Source organism: Passer montanus, unplaced genomic scaffold, assembly GCF_014805655.1.
Source record: "Passer montanus isolate IOZ18808 unplaced genomic scaffold, ASM1480565v1 scaffold1, whole genome shotgun sequence".
Classification (NCBI taxonomy): Eukaryota; Metazoa; Chordata; class Aves; order Passeriformes; family Passeridae; genus Passer; species Passer montanus.
This window is the reverse complement of record NW_024356504.1, coordinates 18,593,750-18,612,488: the sequence shown is the minus strand read 5'-3', so window position 1 is coordinate 18,612,488 and position 18,739 is coordinate 18,593,750. Positions and strand designations below refer to the sequence as shown.

General features: G+C 41.7%; 1 protein-coding gene across 4 annotated transcripts; it reads left to right on the top strand.

Moving 5' to 3' along the window:
- Positions 1–2,764: 2,764 nt before the first annotated feature.
- Positions 2,765–12,535, top strand: CCDC14 (coiled-coil domain containing 14). 4 transcript variants are annotated; one of them, XM_039701562.1, is made up of 13 exons: positions 2,765–2,807; positions 3,755–3,810; positions 4,283–4,346; positions 4,435–4,507; positions 4,603–4,743; positions 5,816–6,055; positions 6,141–6,235; positions 7,178–7,613; positions 8,358–8,499; positions 9,097–9,176; positions 9,605–9,823; positions 9,909–10,041; positions 11,130–12,535. In XM_039701562.1, the coding sequence occupies exons 1-13, from the start codon at positions 2,775–2,777 to the stop codon at positions 12,091–12,093; spliced, it is 2,676 nt and encodes an 891-aa protein (XP_039557496.1). In that variant the 5' UTR covers positions 2,765–2,774; the 3' UTR covers positions 12,094–12,535. The 4 variants fall into 4 exon arrangements, with proteins under 4 accessions (XP_039557496.1, XP_039557486.1, XP_039557476.1 ...); XM_039701552.1 differs by having other exon boundaries at positions 7,178–7,736; positions 9,605–9,748; XM_039701542.1 differs by having other exon boundaries at positions 7,178–7,736.
- Positions 12,536–18,739: the final 6,204 nt, after the last annotated feature.

Genomic DNA, 18,739 nt, shown 5'->3' with positions numbered 1-18,739 from the left:
TTCTCCACCAAATAGGGGTGAAACCTGGAAGATTGTCCATTTTCTTTCACAAAGGCCTCAGCCAAAAAAAGAAAAAAAACATGTCCTGGAATTGTTTAAGGAATGTTAGTTATCTGTCAAACGGGAAGAAAACATAAAATCTGTTCCACTAAATGGAATTAACTTTTCTCTCTGAAAGATATATTGATTATAAATACGAGTATCAATATAAGATTATGTATGAATGCAGCTCATGACTTTGAAGCATTTCAGTATGTTAGACAAAGAAGAATCTCTTTTTATTAATCCAGTTTTACAGCCAGATAGATGCAGAGATATTCAGTGATTCCCCACACTGTTTCAATAAATAAAGCCAGTGTCAGTCAGAAAAGGTATCCATCTTCTGATGAGTGAGTCTGTGCCCAGCACACACTGCAGCAAACCCTTGCAGTTCTACCCTGAGTCTCATAACAGCTTGTTCTTGTCTTTCAAGAGTGACAACTTGGACCTCTGTGACCATGAGAATTTTAATTATTTATGCCATTTTTAATCCTTGAGGTTACATTTTTTAAAATTATTTATAAGGCAATCTTGCCTGTAGTTTCACAATGGTTCAGTTGGCAGGAGTGGGCCCTGATAGCTTTCTGTATCCATTTCCTTTGCATGAAAAGAATGAAGTGCAGGCTGATCTGTGTGTCTTCAAACCAAAGGATGGGACTGAGGGTGGATTGGGATTTTTATGTTACCTGTTGCTAAATGCCTTGGAATAATTGTTCCTTATTTAAATACTGCACCCACATCTATCAGTTAAGTAAGAATTAATAATAAACTTCCAGAAACTACCTTAAAAAAAAGTATGCCAATGGCTCTGGCTCTAATTTGGTAGTTGCTACACTTCTTTTTGAGCTTTTTTCATCTTTGTCTTTTGTCTTTCTAGTTTATATTCCTTCCTTCAGCTGTTCTATTACAGTGATCTTATAATTTTTAATTTTCAATGAAAAGGACTGAAGAAGTCTCCAAATTCCTGCCAGAACACCCTTCTCTTTTACTGTTGTGTTTGGGGTTTTTCTTGACAGGATGCTAAATATATTCACAATATATTTTTAATTCAATTTTGTCATAGTTTCAGCATAAATGTTAACATGGTAATAACAACACAATTTACACATTGGGAGAGCAGAGGTGTTGAATATTTATACACACTTCTGCTATAGTAGCCTTAATAGCAGAATAATGCAACCACATTTTCAGCCTGAGTAAATGTAATTGCTTCCAATTCTGTGTGTTCACAAGGTCTATTTCTTCAGCTAATAAAAGCGAGGAAATGCGGAATACTGATATGCCAGTGATAAACATAGTGTGTGTTTGTGAGTGTGGAGCTTGAGGCACCACCCCTGATGATCCATGCACATGGGTTAATGAGTTTTACATAAGATCCTTCACTTAAATGTGGGTAGACAGACCAAAGCCAAGTTATTTTTTTCCCTCTGTATTTATATAATAAATACCCAGCAGCTCCTCTCCCAGCTTTACCTTTGTGCCCCTGCAGCACAGGCAGGCCCAGGGGGGCCAGGCAGGACAAGAGGACTGTTGTAGATACATACTACAATATTGGCTTTTCGCAAATATTAAAACCAATTCTATATGTGTGGTGTTAAAGTAACGTTGTTATAAAGATGTAGTTTTTATTTCTGTTGTTAATTAAGCTTAGACATAGTGGTGAAATAGCTGATGTAAGTATGCTGTGTTAAAATGCCTGCTTGGATGGATAAAATCCAATGGAATGAAGAAGACACCAGTTACAGATATGCAAATTATCAGCACTCACTGTCTGAAGCAATGTGGGCCTGAGCCAAAACTGAAGGTGATGATTAAAAAGGACTAAAACCACAACCAAGGAATACGCGTGCTCTAAAAAGGTGGAACCAAGGAGGAGATATGTTAAACAATTCTCGGAACACATAAACTAGTTTGGGGAAAAGTTTACTATGCATAAGAGTCTATGAATACACAACAGGCTGATGTAAGAGAAAGGTATTTATGGGGTATCTCCGAAGATAACAGTGTGTTCTTGCCTGAGTGCCAAGACACACCCGGCATAATAACCTTTGCTTTATATTTGTCTCCTACTGTCCTTTATTAATTTTCACAGGAGAGTGAACATGTTTTTCACATAGACCAGAGCTGCGCCAGGGGTGATTCAGGTTGGACATGAGGAGGTATTTATTCACAGAAAGTGTGATTTGACATCGGAAGGGACTACCCAGGGATGTGGTAGAGCAGCGGGCCCTGGAGGTGTTCAAGGAAAGGCTGGAGGGGCACAGAGTGCCAGGGTCTGCCTGACGTGGCGGTGTTCGGTCACAGGCTGGACTCGATGAGCAGGTAGGTCTCTTCCAACCCCAGTGATTCTGTGACTCTGTCACCACTCACCTGCAGGGCTCGGTTTTCCGCTTATTTCCCGAGCGCACCGCCCGGTCCCTGCCGAGCACCGCCCTGAGGCGAAGCGCCGGGGGGGGGCGGCCCCTCAGGGAGCGAGGGGCGGGGCCGGGCACGCGCCGCCCCTCACGGCCCCATGGCCCCGCCCTTTCCCCTCTCGCCTTCCATTGGTCCGCTCATTGCCGGCTCTCCGCCAATCCCCGGCCGCGCTGCCGCGCTCGCCTCCTTCCCCTTCCCGCGCCCGCGGCCGCCGGCGCGCCGCGAGGCGGGGTCGTTAGCCCCGCCCCTGCAGTAACCCCACCCCCTCGCGGACGGACCGGGTGCTGATTGGCCGGCGCGGGCGGGGGCGGGGCCGGGCCATGGCCGCGCCGGGCGCTGCGCGGCCGCGCAAGGTGCGTGAGGGCCGGGGGCGGGCGGGGCGCGGTTCGCGTTCGGGGCCTCCTCGCCAGAGCCCGGGTGTGCGCGGAGGGGAGCGGGGAGCGTCGGGGGAGCCCCCCGCCGTCCGCGTAACCACTCCTGGCGAGGTCGGGCCTTCCGAGGCCGAGCCCGGCTTGCACCGCAGCCGCCTGACGGGCGGTTCTGGGCCTGTCTGTGCCCCAGAGCTCCTCGAGTGGCTCCAGCGGGAGGCAGCGAGGATCAGTGAGGTCTGCAGCATCTCCTGAAGAGCTGTGCGGGTGCCATCCCAGCCGTCTCGAGGGGAGATGGCTGCGATGGCACCCGACCGATGTGAATGAGTGGCTGGAGGCGGGCGTGGGAGCGGTGGGGCCGAGCAGTAGGACACGAGGCAGTGGGCACAAACCGGTGCACAGGGAGTTCACCTGAACACGAGGAGGAACAGGCTGTCCCGAGAGGATGTGCAGTCTCCCTGAGTGGAGATGCTCAGGAGCAGGTCAGGATGCAGAGCTGTGCCAGGTGCTCTGGGGTGCTTCAGCCGCTGTGTCCCTTCCAGCCTCACCCCTGCTGTGATTCTGTGACTGTGTGTACCTGTGCTCTGACCACAGATGATTCTTAGAGTCCCCACAGTTCGGGTCTGTATTTCTCAAGCATGGTTTCCATTTGAAACACAACTGTACATCGGCTCTTGGAGAGTCCTTAAGTGAGTGGCTGTGCGTGTAGAATGCTGTGGAAATGAACAAAGCATCCTGCTGTCAAGGCGTATTTTGTGAAATGAAACCCACAAGTCTCAGGCTCTACTGGCAGCAGTTGCACCCTTGTCTTGAGAGCAGTCCCTTGGACTGATACACCTTGGCAAAAGTTCTTGGAATTGGTGGGTAATAGTAGTCTTCAAGTGTTGTGAAAATACTTTAAGAAAATCAAGGTGTATTTCTGTAATCAACAGGCTCTGTCTTCTGGAAGGCTGTCAGGAGCAACTAAACTGACAAATGGAAGAAATCAGTAAGACCTTATTCACTAATACTGTTTTAAATTGAGTGTATATGTGAGCATTTAGGAGCCTTGTACTTCTCATACCTCAGTTGAACAAAAAATCCATGTGTGTATATATATAAAACATTTTGAACTAAGTTTCTAAGCAGCCCTTGAACAGATGGGCACAAACTGAATAGAAATTTTGCATATAAAAATACAGATTTCACTCTTCATGTTTTATTTATAAAAGCTGAATTTATGCAATTACTTGCTGTAGAGAAGACTATTGAGTGGAGACTGAATTCTTCTTTGCCATAAATTGTTGTTGTCTGCTTAATGTGTTTGTTGCAGCCATGTAAAGTTTTCAGAAATAGAAAGTTATTTTGTTTCAAGATGAAATTAATTTCTTTTGCTTGCTATTATTGAATGAAAGTAAGTGGTTTTTTTACTTTGTTTCCCATTAAGGAGGTGGTATAAACAGTGAATTTCACTTTTTCAGGTGTGGCTTAAAGAAAGGGTGTCATTCTAATGTGGAAGTCTATTCCACTGAATCTGCCAATCAGGTAATTAAATGGCTCTTTAACCCAGCATCTTGGTTTACTGAAAGAAAACAGTGCCACTCATTTGCTCACTGCAGTGCTCTCTGTGCAGGTTGATACTGTTCATAATGGACTTGACCATTGTGCAGCTTTGCTGAAGAATATCTTACAAAAGGAAGCTACAGGTTGTACCTATAGAAAATACAAGTTACATTTTTAGGTTTTGTAATACTCTCTTGATTTGTTTTGTTTACCATTTTTTTCTTTCAATTAATACCAGGAAGGGAGACTGTCCATAAACAACCTGGGAAAACAACTGCCTTTAAATTTACTTCCAAGCCTTTGCTAACCAAAGGAAGTACTTCCAAGAAGAAAGGGTTAAAAAGAATCATTACTCCTGCCCCTGTCCAAAAAGAAATTGGTAAGTGGGCTTTCTTTTGTTCAAGCAGCCTTGAAAGAGTCATTAACTTAGTGAAATTCAGCAAGGCTTTACATAATTGTTGCCATTTGTTACAGGTTGATCCTGAGCTGGTTCCACAAAAGGATGTATTATTTCCTTTTAGAAACCTTAAATGTTTACTAAACAACTACTGAAATTCACAAGTGTTTGAACTTCAGGTACAAGGAAGAAAGTTGAGTGTGTTTACAAGTATCAACATCGTCAGGTTTATTACTACTGAAATTCACAAGTGTTTGAACTTCAGGTACAAGGAAGAAAGTAAGAAAGTTGAGTGTGTTTACAAGTGTCAACATCATCAGGTTTATCTGTAGGAAGTGTGGAGGAGAATGGCAATACCCTTTCCCTCTTTCTCTTGGACAGGGAGGCATTGCAGTCCTTGGACTCAGTTTAGGATCCACAGCTAGAAACTGGTCTGAAGTTCAGTGTCCAGCTAGGCTTTTCTCAAAGAAGGATTTGTGAAAACAGGGAAGTGTGGCTAGAAATGATGACCTCAAATGGTTTAGTGGCCAAAGCACTGAATAGAAATGCAGATGGAGTGCTGTCAGCTGACTTGCTTCCAGGGGAAATATTTCATTTATCATTTCTGCCTCTCTGCACCCTGTTTCTTCTGTGCAATTTCTGATCCAGTAGGTGAGTGGGGCCTGTAGACAGGTGTGTAGCAGAATGCCCACTGGGAATTGTAGGAAGTGAGCATGTAGCTGGTATCTTCCCAGCACTGTAAAATTACAGAGTTTTAATTGTACCTAAGCAGAGATTTCCAGAATTATTTTAGAACTGGCCTTCTGTTGGATTAGATCTCTGTGCTTCCTTCAAGGACAGCTGTCTGTCCAACTGGTTTAGGTTGCTCTGTCTGGAAGAAAAAATTGATGGATTCATTTGCTGGTGAATCAAAATCTGACTGGTATCCTGGGCCATAGAATCTTTGTTTCTGTTCTCAAGGGAGCCTTCCAGAATCTGCCAGACAATACAATGGGTTTCTGTAGATCAAAAAGGCAATTTCAGCTGGAGTTTTTTGTTCTTTCCTCTTCTACAGTGCCAATATCAAATAGAAAAGTTACCTCATCTACCACACCTTCTCCTGAGAAGGAACTTCCCAGTGCAGCACAGAATCAGATGGTTCAGTCAATTCACGTGCCTTGCAGTGAGCACTCTCCTAGGGCCTATCAGAAACTGTATGAGCACGTGCAAACTCAGATGTCTCTGATAACTGGCCAACCCCCACAGAAGAGTAATGAAACTCCTGCTTTAACTCCTTCTCCTACCTCCAACCAGGGTTAGTGGACCTGTTAATATAGAGTTGACTATTTAACTGCATGAGTTTTGCCCATGTTTCCCTGATAAGTGTTCTTTTCTTTTAGGATGTCAAAGTGTTGCAGCTTTGAATTGTCAGTTACCTACCTCTACATCAACACTGTCCCTGCAGCATTCAACTAATCCCTTGTCCACTCAGTCAGTAAGTAAAAGTTTGATTCTCACTATCAAACATTAAATTAGCACTGCCTACTTATTTATATATTTCCTTGTGTCAGTTTTCCTAATAATTTTCCTTTTAAAAAATTGTGTATTTCAAACTGTAGTGATGCACAAACAAAACATTGCTATTCAAAACACATTTTATGTGGACACCAGAAAATTAAATTAGAGGCATTTCAGCTGGCTGCTTGCTTCTGCTTGGGGAATTCTGTAAAGGACAGCAAACATGGAAAAGTGCAGGAAATTGTTGATTACTGTTAATTGCATTCTCAGTAATGCACACTAGGATCATTAAGCAACTCCTGACAGAAGAACTCATGTATCATATGGAGCTTTCCCTGCCAATGATCAAGGCAATTATTTCTTCAGACATGCTGTATTATCTCAGAGTCACATGTTAAAATGCCTGTGTATTTCAGGATGTAGAATAGAGATGATGGAGAATACCAACTGCCACCTCAGGAAATGTGGCAAAAGCCTTGAATCTACCTGGAATCTGTAAGACTGTAGATTTACAGGCATCTGCAGGGAGTCCATGTATAGCTAGTGATGACCTTGACTTAAAAAATTCACCTACCTAAAATACTGAAAGGTAACAGTGTTGTCCTTTATATATCTTTTCTTCCCTGTTCTGCTTGGATTCAAGAAACTGCTGAGGGTTTTCATTACAGAGCTGCTGTAAAAGAACTGTGATTTAATGTTGCAAATAACATTAAAGGTAATCTAAATCAGATTTACATTTTAAGTCCTCCTTATTATACAGAAAAATCATTCCATTATTAATTTGTAGTTGTTCTTATGATTAGCAAAGAATGAACAAGTTTACATTGAGTCAGACAAGAGTAGTGCTGTTTGGGATTCTTCTCCTAAAGATTTAAAAATCATGTTAATTTTTTGTTTAATTAGAATATCTTTTATGCAGGGAGTTCCTGTAGACAGTGCCAATGAATGTGTGCCAGAGGTGGGAGGATCTGTGGTTTGCCCAGTGGTTTCTGCTGCTCCTGCTGCACAAACACAGTCTGGAACTGCTGTTCCTGGTGTGATGCCCTGTACAGCACTGGGAGCATCAACCCCTTCAGTGCCTGCATTGGTCCCAACATCTTCTGCCAGAGAGATGGTCCCAAGCCAAGAGCAGCAGGTGAAAGAAGCAGATTTGGTGCGGTGCATACAAACCCTGTTACAATCCCATGAAATGCTGAATGGCAGGACTGCACAGAGGGGCCAGCATCACTGTCCAGCAAAACATGATGGCTCGTGTGACACAGAGGAGGATACTCCTGAGGAGCACAGTGAGGACACGGTCAGTGAAGAAGATGAATTGGATGTACTTGACGTGTCTCCAGTGAAAGATACAAGCTGTAAGACAAGTTGTGTGAAGAAAGCTCTAAAATCTAGAAAAGAAAGTCTAGAACAAACAGCCCATAAAGTTAGGACTGTGAAGTATCTTATGGGTGAGCTCAGAGCACTGGTAACAGATCAAGGTGAGGACATTTTCATTGTGCTGTAGAGCTATTACATACAAATAACACAAGAGCTCAATTAAAGGAGCGAGCAACTTCAGTTTCTGGAAGTTGTATGTGTCAGATGATATGTGACGTCTTACTGTGGTTTATCCACAACTGTAAAACCTTCAGGATTGACTCTAGATAAGTATTAAATTATTTTTGTAATATTTTAATTTTATCATGACAGCAAGATAAACATTGTTGCTATTCCATATGCAGAGCTTTCCCCTGAGAAGGGTCCTGGTGTGGACAGATTGCAATAGCAGTCCCACCTAGGCTGGTTGGAAAAATGGTGGGTTGTGTTTTATTGAAGATGTAAAGCATAGTTTTCATACTCAAGCTCAACAATTTCAAATAAATATAGTTCAAGATGAAATTTTCTTGGGGGAAAAAAAACAGCTACTATTAAATCACCTTGCAGATTGCTTAATCACATGAAGCTCAACAATTTCAAATAAATATAGTTCAAGATGAAATTTTCTTGGGGGGAAAAAAACCAGCAGATCACTTTGCAGATTGTTTAATCACATATAAAACATTAGTTATATTACAGATTTATAGGTTTATGGAGTCTCTTTCTTCCCTCACTTCTTGCAGGTGACTCAGAAATGCTGAGGTTGATGAGTGAAGTAGAAGACTCGGTGTGCTTGCTCCCAGCTGTGGTGGGAAGCAGGAATATCCAAGCTGAAATAGCTCTGGCCTTGCAGCCTCTGCGCAGTGAGAATGCCCAGCTGCGCAGGTGGGGAGCTCCTCAGTGAGCCTGTGCTCACTGCACGTGCACCTGAAGCAACTCTAACTGCTCTGGCTTAAACTGCCTTTGTAAAGGCTCTTTCCTTCTTGTCTGTGCAATATTTGTGAATTAGAAAGTGTGCTGGTAAGGCCATACACTCCAAAAAGCAATAATTAACACATAGCATGGCTTTGGTATTCTGGTAGTATCAGTTACCTCATGATGGGGCTGTTAACTGGGTGGGGTGAATGCATCACTCTGGAAACTGCACTAACAAGATAGTCAGCCTGCTCATGTTCTTTTTGTAGTGTATCCTCAAATGCAGAAGTGCCTCTCATTTCAGAGAGTTCTCACATAACTGGGTAGCATTTACTTCAGAAGAGCGTTATATACCAGGTATTTATCAGATACTTGGTATGGGTCTTTTGTGTTGAAGAAGTACCAGAATGTAAGAAAAATGTGTTATTAAGACTTATTTATGTTTCTGAAATATTCCCTGACATGTAATTCTCAAAAGCAACTTCTCACCAAACTACTTTAAAGTGCAGTCCTTTTGAGTGTATTCTAATATTTCTGAATTTGTGCTTTTTCACAATTCATGTTTAGGAGACTAAGAATATTAAACCAGCAACATAGGGAACAAGAAAGCAGTGAGAAGACATCTGGACAAAGCTGCAACTATGAATGTAATGTACCAATAATGTTGCTTGATAGGGGCATATTTGTTGAAGTTTTATTACCATGGATATTATTTTTAATATATCTGTAGTTTCATATGTCTGTATGTATTGTGGCCTTTACTGGTAGCTGAACTAAGTGGGTCTAATGCTGGAACTGCATTTGTATGGGCTGTTGGGCCTTTTTAGACTCCACATACTAGGATTTGGCTCCTCAGCTGCCAAGCAGGTTATTTTTGCTTATGTGCCTCTGAAAATTAAGATGATTGAATAAATACTTAAGAAAGCAGTTTGAGCTTTATCTTGTTGCAAAAAAAAAAAAGCAACCCTTCTATCCGTAACCAAAATTCATAGTACCAAGATAATTAAAAAACTTAGTTTGGTTTAGAAATTCAAGCTACCACACAAAACAAACATTTTATGTTTTACTTTTGTAGTGGTTTCTTTACAGTCCTTGAATATGATGCTCCAGAGTCAAATGAAAGAATTGCAGAAAGGCCTTGATTCACTGCAGGCTAAAAATGAAGAACTGCTGAAAATAATAGAAAGTCAGAAAGAAGAAAATAAGCATCTTGCAAAAGGTATTCAAGATAAAGAAGAAGAATTGCTAGAAAAGAAACAGCATTATGACATTCATTCCACCAAGCTCAAGATTGGTTCGTGTTTTCAATTTGGTTATTCTTTGTTTAGCATTTTAAAAGTTAAAAGAAGTAATTGTCTAACTTCTTGTTGGCATTTCAGAAGTGGAAGAGGCATTAGGGACTGTGAAGAGCCTTCAGTTTAAGCTGGAAGCTGCAGAGAAAGAAAATAAGATTTTGGGCATAACATTACGTCAGCGTGATGCAGAAGTTAAGAGACTGAGGGAATTAACCAGGTACTATTGGCTAAGGTTTTCTTTTGGCCTTCTGATATTAGTTTTCTTTTATGAAAATCTTTCTTTGGGGTTTTTGGGGTTTTTTTTCCATCCTGTGGATTATTGTAGTCTTAGTATCTTGGTGGTGGGAGGTCACATAAGCTAAACTTTGTTTGCAGTTCATTTTGTTACATTGCTGCTGCAATTTTGTTTTAAAACTAAGTTGTCATAGTCTGTGACTTGAATTCTGTGATAAGATATGGCAGATAGTATTTTACTTTATCTGTGAAGTCTTAACTGGGAGATACAAATAGTTTTTTGCAGCTGCATAGTGGTATGTATCTACAATTGCTTTGGATATGTTGTGCTGAGGAAACAAAACTGTTGTCTGTCATGTTTGTAGTTGGGACTGATTGGAACAGCAGAATATTTTGAACAGACATTCCAAATCCTTCAGTAGAAGTTCAGACACTTCTATGACTGCTGTGCTGGCCACCAGGTGGTGGTAGAATGATGTCACATTACACGTGTGTCTGTGTATATGCTAGAGACATTAACATCTAAATGTTCATCTCTTGATGGACAGAGCAGTAAGCTAGAAAAATTATTTCTTTTATTATGTTTTTTTTATTTACATGCAATGGGAAGAATAATTCAGAAAACCTTTCTTAGTGATTTTGGTAACTGCTTCTATCTGCTTTGTAGCAGTTTCTTAGCATCAATTTATTTTATCATGTACTGCTCAAAGCAGGTACACCACGAATAATCTGGAGAACTTCATTGGGTTGTGCTATTTTTGTTAGTTTTTAGACACAGTGAGCTGAAGAAGAATTCAAAAAACTTGGAATAGGTTCACATATAACAATATCTAGAAAGTGCATTGCAACTTTGCCACAGCCTGATAAATCTTTTTTTTCTATAGAAAAGTTTTTAACTATTTATTTTTGGTGACTAATTTTGAATCTGTTTGGTTAATAACAATATCTAGAAAGTGCATTGCAACTTTGCCACAGCCTGATAAATCTAACTTTTTTTCTATAGAAAACTTTTTTAACTGTTTATTTTTGGTGACTAATTTTGAATCCATTTGGTTGATTTTACCCTAACAGAACCTTGCAGGGCAGCATGGCCAAGCTTCTGTCTGACCTCACAGGGGACAGTGTTAGACCCAAACCTGAAAAAGCTCTCTCAAAGTCTCTTTTGGAAGACCACGAAAAGCAGATGCAACCTGAGCTGTTTCCTGGGAGTACTTCAGTAATGACTTACCTTAAAACATTAGAAATGGATAATATTTTGATAGATACGGATCTGCAGTTCTCAAATAAAATTGGAGAAGTAGAAATGCAAAATCTGTCCTATGAAAAGTTTGCTGCTGAAGGAAGTAAAATTAACAGTACATTCACAGAAGAACAAACATCAGCCCCCAGAGGACCATCAGCTCCATTGAAGCAAGATGCAGAAACAGGGAGTGATTCTGGAACTTTACTAGATGACCAAACCAAGTTGGATGAGACAATTTATATTCCACTGACTAGCAGTGCCTCTAAAAAACAGCAGCCAGTCTCTGGAAGAAGTGGTGTGCTACCCCAGAGCAGAGGGGCTTTTCAGAGGCTGGATTACCACTGTGAGCTCCCAAGCTCTGTGCAGCAGTATGGGTGTGAGGATCCAACTCTAGTGGATAAATTAAATGCTGGGTACAATGTGAAAAAGACTGTGGAAAACACACTTGAAGTTACAGGGGGTAAAGCGAAGTCAGAAGGAGACAAAGTCCAAGTGAGACCAAGAGGCATTCCAAGTGGGGCTGCAAAAGATTTCATGGATAAACCAGACCAGCCTCAGCCTGCTCCATTGATGCCATTTCCAGCAGGGGTTTCTCAGAAAACAGGCAGTAGAGCAGCTGATTTTAGCTGCATTTCATTTGATGATTTCTCAGGGAGGTCTGACTGGAGCGCATCTTCCTTCTCAACATTTACTTCTCGAGATGAGGAGGACTTTAAAAACAGCTTAGCAGCCTTGGATGCCAACATAGCCAGGTTACAAAGGACTCTGCAAAGTAACATTAGGAAACAATGAGTATGAGAAAGCAAAATGGACTGCAGCTATTTAGATAATTAAGTTTAAGTTTTTCTGAAGTATATTAAGTATGGTACTGATATGTATATTTGTATGGAACAGCTTGTTCCTAGCTGTCTCAATTATGGATAGAATTTGTTCCTCATTAGGCTGTGGTGCTGTTCCCCTTGATGTGTACAACTTGAAATAACTGGCTTTTTATATGAAATAGAAATGGCCTTTTTAATTATTACTTATTTTATACTCTTTACTTGCAAAATTAAATGTACTTGTTTACTTGTGGTTTTTTTCCTTCCCCAAAGAACTGTTGTAAGGCGCTTCACATGAGCGAGAGGTTCCACAGGTAGAGACCAGGGAGGAGCAAGTTACAGAGCAGTTCTGCAGGAATGCTGAGAGTTACAGTTGCTAAGTCAGGATTATGCTATTCCAAAAATAAAGACAGCCATCAATATGGGTTTTTTCCTGTGTGATATATCCTATGAAATAATGAAGCAGTCCCTTTTCACTCACCATTGCTAGAACTATTTTCTCTTTGGAGATTTGTACTTGAAGGAAGAAGTTGATGAAGTGGAGAGTCCAGACAAGGGCAAGAAAAGGCTCATCAAACTTCCATTGCTTTCTACAGTCCTGTTATAGGGCATACTTTTACAAATATTTGCTTTTATCTAAAGTAAAAGGGAATGTAGTACCAGTGGATAAACACAGAACAGAAAGATGCTGAGGAACAGAAGCAGCAGAGCTGACACAAAGGAGACAAATGAGGCTTTAGCTGAAAGTTGGCAAACCAGTACAGTTAGGAAAGCACCAGAATACACAGCCTGAGGAAGGCATGGAAATTCTACAGTTGTTGAGGTGTCAAACATCTCTTGGACATTAACACAGAGAGTCTGACTGAATCACCAGAATTGGCTCTCACAGTGAAGAATGGGAGTGAAGCAGGGAATGATTGCAGTCTGTTGTTCTCCCTAACAGTGAAGAATGGGAGTGAAGCAGGGAATGATTGCAGTCTATTGCAGGGTTTTCCACATCTCAGTCTCAAGAATATGCATAATGTAAGTGTTTAAGTTACAGGTAGAGGAAGGTACCATTGCTGCCCTTCTGTGCCTCTTATAACATCAACAATGCTTCAGAGCTGTTGTTCAGGGAAAATACCTTTGGAAAGGGAACAGCAGTATAAAGACCTGATTTTAAGACTGCTTTTTCTGCAGAATTGCCAATTATTTTTTTCCTAGAAAACATTGTTGTCCTTCCTGGCACTCTTTTCTTGTATGTTTCCATGTAGAAGAAAAGTCCCTCATGGTCATCTGATTGTGTGGACATATTTAAAGTTAGGATGCTGTCCATGCACTGTCCTGGGGAGCAGCTCTGATTATTTTAGTTACTGGTAACTGAGTCATACAAAGGTATGAACAGAGCACACACTACAGAAGATGCCAACTGGCACTCCTGCTTTGAAAAAGGAAAGTTAGACTAAATAGTGACTTCAGACATTTAGAATGCTTTTAAGGCTTGGCCTGAATTACTCAGTATTCTCCATACTCCTCGTGCTCAGATTCAAAATAAGGTAGATGGTATGAAAGTGAACAGGTTTTAATTAAGTATTTACAAGTAGTTTCAGTGTAGAAGCTAAGTAAGATTTAAACAATTATTATGGAATGGGTTAAAGACATGCTACAATAAATTCTAATCTTTAGAACTCATAAGAAACCTGAAAAAAGATGGGAAGAACATTCACTGTTAGACAACTCGTTAATTTTCTCCTTGCATCCAAGAGTTAAAGGAGGGTATTCTTCCTGGCCAAAGCTACTTGCAGCATGTTAAAGGCAGCTGTGATGTCAGGATGCCCAAGCATGGTGCTTTTGTATTGACAGCATTTACATTCACTTTTACCTGTGGGGGAAGATGTTTCATCATCATGCCTGTTTCCTGTTTGCCTTTATGAAGTCAGTTCTATGAAAGCAGGAGATGACTGCTGGAAAACACTCCTGGGCATAATGACATAGGAGCAGGTTGGAAATTTGTCCCTGCTTCCAAGGAGGAGAAACTTAGAAGAAGAGACAGAAAGGAGGAGACAATTTTTTTTTAATAGTCCTTTGTTTTGAACTCCAGTGTGTCAATCAGAGCTGTGGCACCTTAATGAAACATAAAATTTCCCATATATAGGCATTATAAATGTGCACTGTTATGGGTTCAGTAGCAGCTGCTGTGAAACACCTCTTCTGTTGTATGGATTAACTTGAACAGCTCAAACTGCAACACCAGTGATCGAGATTTAATATTATTAAAAAATCTTCACTATGAGGCTGGTGAGGCACTGGAGGAGGTCTCCCCCAAAAGTTGTGACTGCCCCATCCCTGGAAGTGTTTGAGGCTGGGCTGAACAGGCTGTTCTAGGCTTTGAACAACCTGCTGTAAGGGACCACATCCATGCCTAGGGCAGGGGCTTGGAATTAGAGGGTGTTTTCCATCCCTTCCAGCCTAAAACCATTCTATGATGTTATGTAGCACCATCTAGGTTTTTCTTGTAAACACAGAAGTTACAAGAGTTTCATTTTAACAAATCATATTCTGTGAAGTTGACATCTGTGCCTTTCAGTGACGTGGAAAGAAAAGGAACTCTTAAAACATGTCACCAAGCTCCTTTCCCTTTGTGAGCCCTTTATCTTGTGGAACATAGAAGAGATGGGGCAATACTCCAGAGTACCTGAGTTTAACCCACATATAATTCCCTGCTCTCCTTTCTTGAGCAATGAGTGCCCATAATCCAGTGTACAATTCCAGGGGAATGGTAATGGCTCCCTGCAAACACAAAGGATTGCTGTCTTACTACTGTGTCCAATTCCATCAAAAAACTTCATGAGGAACAAAAGCTGCCTTATTTGCTGAAGTAAAGCCAGCATTGCATCTGTGTGTGCTAATAAGTTACCTGAGACACCAGTTGAGGTCAAGTGGCAACATCATTCACTTACCTATAGAAGGGAGGTTTAGACCTCAATATTTCACAAAATGTGTAACAAAAAATCCCAAATAAACCAAGCATTGCTGCTGTTACCTCAAGTACCTTTCTTAAGTCTCTGACTTAATGCAGGCATTCCTAACAAGGGTGATTTTTTTCCTTAGAAGGGAAAGAAACATTTCCTTTGTTAGATCAGAGGAACTGGCTGAAGGGAAAAAAAAAAAAAAAAGTAATAGATTTAGTCACATCAGTGGTTCCCAAACAGTGTAGATGATTATTCAAATTTGATCAGCCAGGACAGGTCTGCACACCTGCGACAGCACCAGAATTTACCAGAAGAGATGAAAATGTCAAGTCAGATTTCGGATATTAAAGTGGGTATGACAGACAATTCAGTCCAAATACAGATTTAGCTCTAAAGCATCCTAGGTAAATCAGACTACCCACCCTAATTACCTGTTTCCAGTTAAGCTCAGGCAGGCTTCTTCAAGTGGTTCTTCAAGATGTTCTCCTTCAGGCAGCTGTAGGGATATTCTGGAGTGTTCTGTTGCATGAGTCAGAGCTTTTGCCTGCAGAGCCTTGGGTAGAGAGGAGTCAAGTAGGAGATGAGGTCTTACTGCTGAGCTCACTTTAACCTCTGCTTTAAGGTGAAATCAAGTCACTGTCACTTTCATGACTGTTCTTGCAATTTGAGCTGTAACCAGACAGGAGCTCGAAGAGAACAACTGTCCCCCAGCCTTTGATTCATGTTGCAGTTGATTAGGTCTCTCTTCAGCATAAGCATAGGCTGAGTTTGTTTTTTCTGAGAAATCTTTTTTGTAGAGAAGAAAATAGTTGCTGTAGTCTCCAGATTTCTCTTAATCTGTGAAAATGGATTGTTTCTGTGTTCCTTAACAGTCTTGGGAAGTGTATTCACTGGCTTTTTGCCTTTTACTGCAGTGAGGTAAGGGAGCAGTCCACACTGCTTTCCCTCTCACGGGTTGGTGGAAATGCCACAGTTACATGGGGATCTTTTTCAGGAGTGCAATTGTGTATGAGCAAGATGCCTCAACCATGAAATTCAGATTTACACAGATCCTGTGGTCATACCTAATGCATCATCAGTGAATGGTTTCACTATTTGAAGACCAAACACCAAGCTGAACTGAAAGCCCAATGCTTTCAGAGACATCTGTTTATCAGGGCACAGAATGGAGAGAATGTTATCCAAAGGTTCTCATTGCACTCCTGGCCCCACACAAGACTGGAGTCACAGTGCACAGGCATGGAACAATCCCCAGTCATGAAGTGACACCAGTAGTATTGCAAGTTCAGAGGCAGGGGGACATGCTGAAAATCTGCTTTTTGCATTCATGGGAATATCCATTACTGAAGCTTTTACCCTGTGTTACAAAGACAGTTTAAAATCAATGCTTCACTGACTGCAAAAAGAGCAGCTTAAACAGCTCAATGTGTAGTGGCCATCTGTGTTACAGCTAACATTATGTGGTTTATAGGCTCTTTAGGCATTTGAATGTCTGAAGACCACTTAGAAGTATTATTTCTTTAAAGACTCATGGTTTTGTCCAAGCCCATGATGAATTCTGGCTATTTCTCTGCTGCAATCATAAAGCCAAAACATACATTTTCTTATTGCCTCCTCCCAGATTCTATTCTGTATTTAGAAGCTAACAGTGTTCTTGGACTTGCAATTATGATATTAAGCTAAGTGTAAAATATTTTTCTTGGCGTAATCTAGACTATAAATAGCTTTATCATCAGTTTCTGGTTCTCTTTAGTCCCTTGGGAATGCCAGTTCTCTTCCATAGTTAGTCTCAGTAGTAAGATCATCCCAACATCACCCTTGCTCAGGCACTCCCTTTCCAAGAAACACAGCAAACCAGGGCCAAGTACTTTGCTCTACTTCCCAAGGCTTCAGACAGACAACACTGAGAAGATGTTCCTGTATATTCCCTGAACCTTCATCCCCCTTCCCTCCCAATCTGCAGACATGCAGCAGTTCACCATGACACTGAGCTCTCTTCAGCACCAGTCTTATCTCCAACCAAAGATTCATTTCCACTCAAAGAATTCTCAGAGCAGCATTTTTATGTCCCACACAGGCCCCTGGGCAAGAACATGACATTCAAGGACTACTGATTTTCACCTTCTCTCTGTGACACCCAAACACTTGGGAATGTTGGCACCTTGCCCATCTTTTAAAACATGACCCTCTGTGTGAGAGAGCAGTGGAGGCACCCTGTAAGCACTGAAGCAAGAGTTTAAGTGACTCCTTTAACAGCAGTCATTGACTGAGGAACAACAGGCTCAGATCAGACTTTGAAGTGAGTTTTTTCAAAAGCACTCCCTATTTTGATTTTAAAAACTATCCATCATCAATGCAATTTGCTCAGGGTAACATATACTGAGTAAATATAGGCATCTGCCTGTTCAAGCTTCCTACATCTCCCCAGGAGCATTCCTGAACAGGGTCCTGCAATCACTGCTGTGCTGTTGGGAAGCCTCTGAGAGTCACTAACAACCTTCCCTTTGCAAGTGGTAATCACACCTGCAGTGTCATCTGAGATAACAGTGAGCAGTGTGTGTAAAGACTGTGGAGTCACAACCCTGCCCTTCATAGCCTGTGCTGGGTGAGCACACATCAAACACTCCCTCCCCTGCCATCACTGTCTTTACTCCACTTCTGCTATCGTAATCCAGCCCTAATCCTTACAAAAGTGTTAAGAGCATCCCTGCTCCAAGAGCTGGGCTCAGAGCACAGTCACTGCAGCAGAGCTCTGGAAACAAGAGCAGGAATTGTCACCCCAAATGCACAGAGAGGACTCAGGCACCGCTCGCTCCTGCAGGCTGCCTTGGTCTGTGCACGGCAGAGCTGCTATTGTTGGTGCTGCTTACCCTGCTCCAAGAGCTGGGCTCAGAGCACAGTGACTGCAGCAGAGCTCTCTCCCAGCAGCTGGCTCTGGGAACAAGAGCAGGAATTGTCACCCCAAATGCACAGAGAGGACTCAGGCACCGCTCGCTCCTGCAGGCTGCCTTGGTCTGTGCACGGCAGAGCTGCTATTGTTGGTGCTGCTTAGGAAATATTCCAGGGAGTGTGTAATTGTTTATGCTCAGATTCTTTTATCAACGCTTAATTAACTGCAGTTACAACACATGTTCACCATTAATATTTTAAATTACTGAGATGTTTGCTAAATCTATTCTGATGGCCTTCTTGGAAACTTCCACCAAAGGTTCCAAAAGTGACAGGGTGTAGTCCTGTGCCTGCAGTACTTGGCCCCTTCTTGCTTAAGGGTCTTCGGGCAGGATCTTGAGTGATACCTACATTTCATGCCTGTGACACTACAAAAGGGGCCATTTCTAAAAGTTATCTGAAGCTGATTTTCCTCCTTTGTAAACAGCTCTGGGCATTTCTAAACCACTGTTTTACTCGGCTACAACAAAAGCTGTTGTCATCCAGCCATGCTGCAGAAAGTGGTTGTTTTGGATTTGGCCGCATCTTCCAAATACACTGTTTCATCAGTCATTTTATCCCACAGAAGCCACAATTAGAAACATTTTGCTCCTAAATTCCAGAAACAACTTCTAAAAGCCTAGAAATTTCCCCTAAGTTGGCTCCTTCAGCTGGATCCCCTCTGCTGAAGTAACTGAGCAGCAGCTTTTTCACCTTTTAAACAGGAACGCACAAACT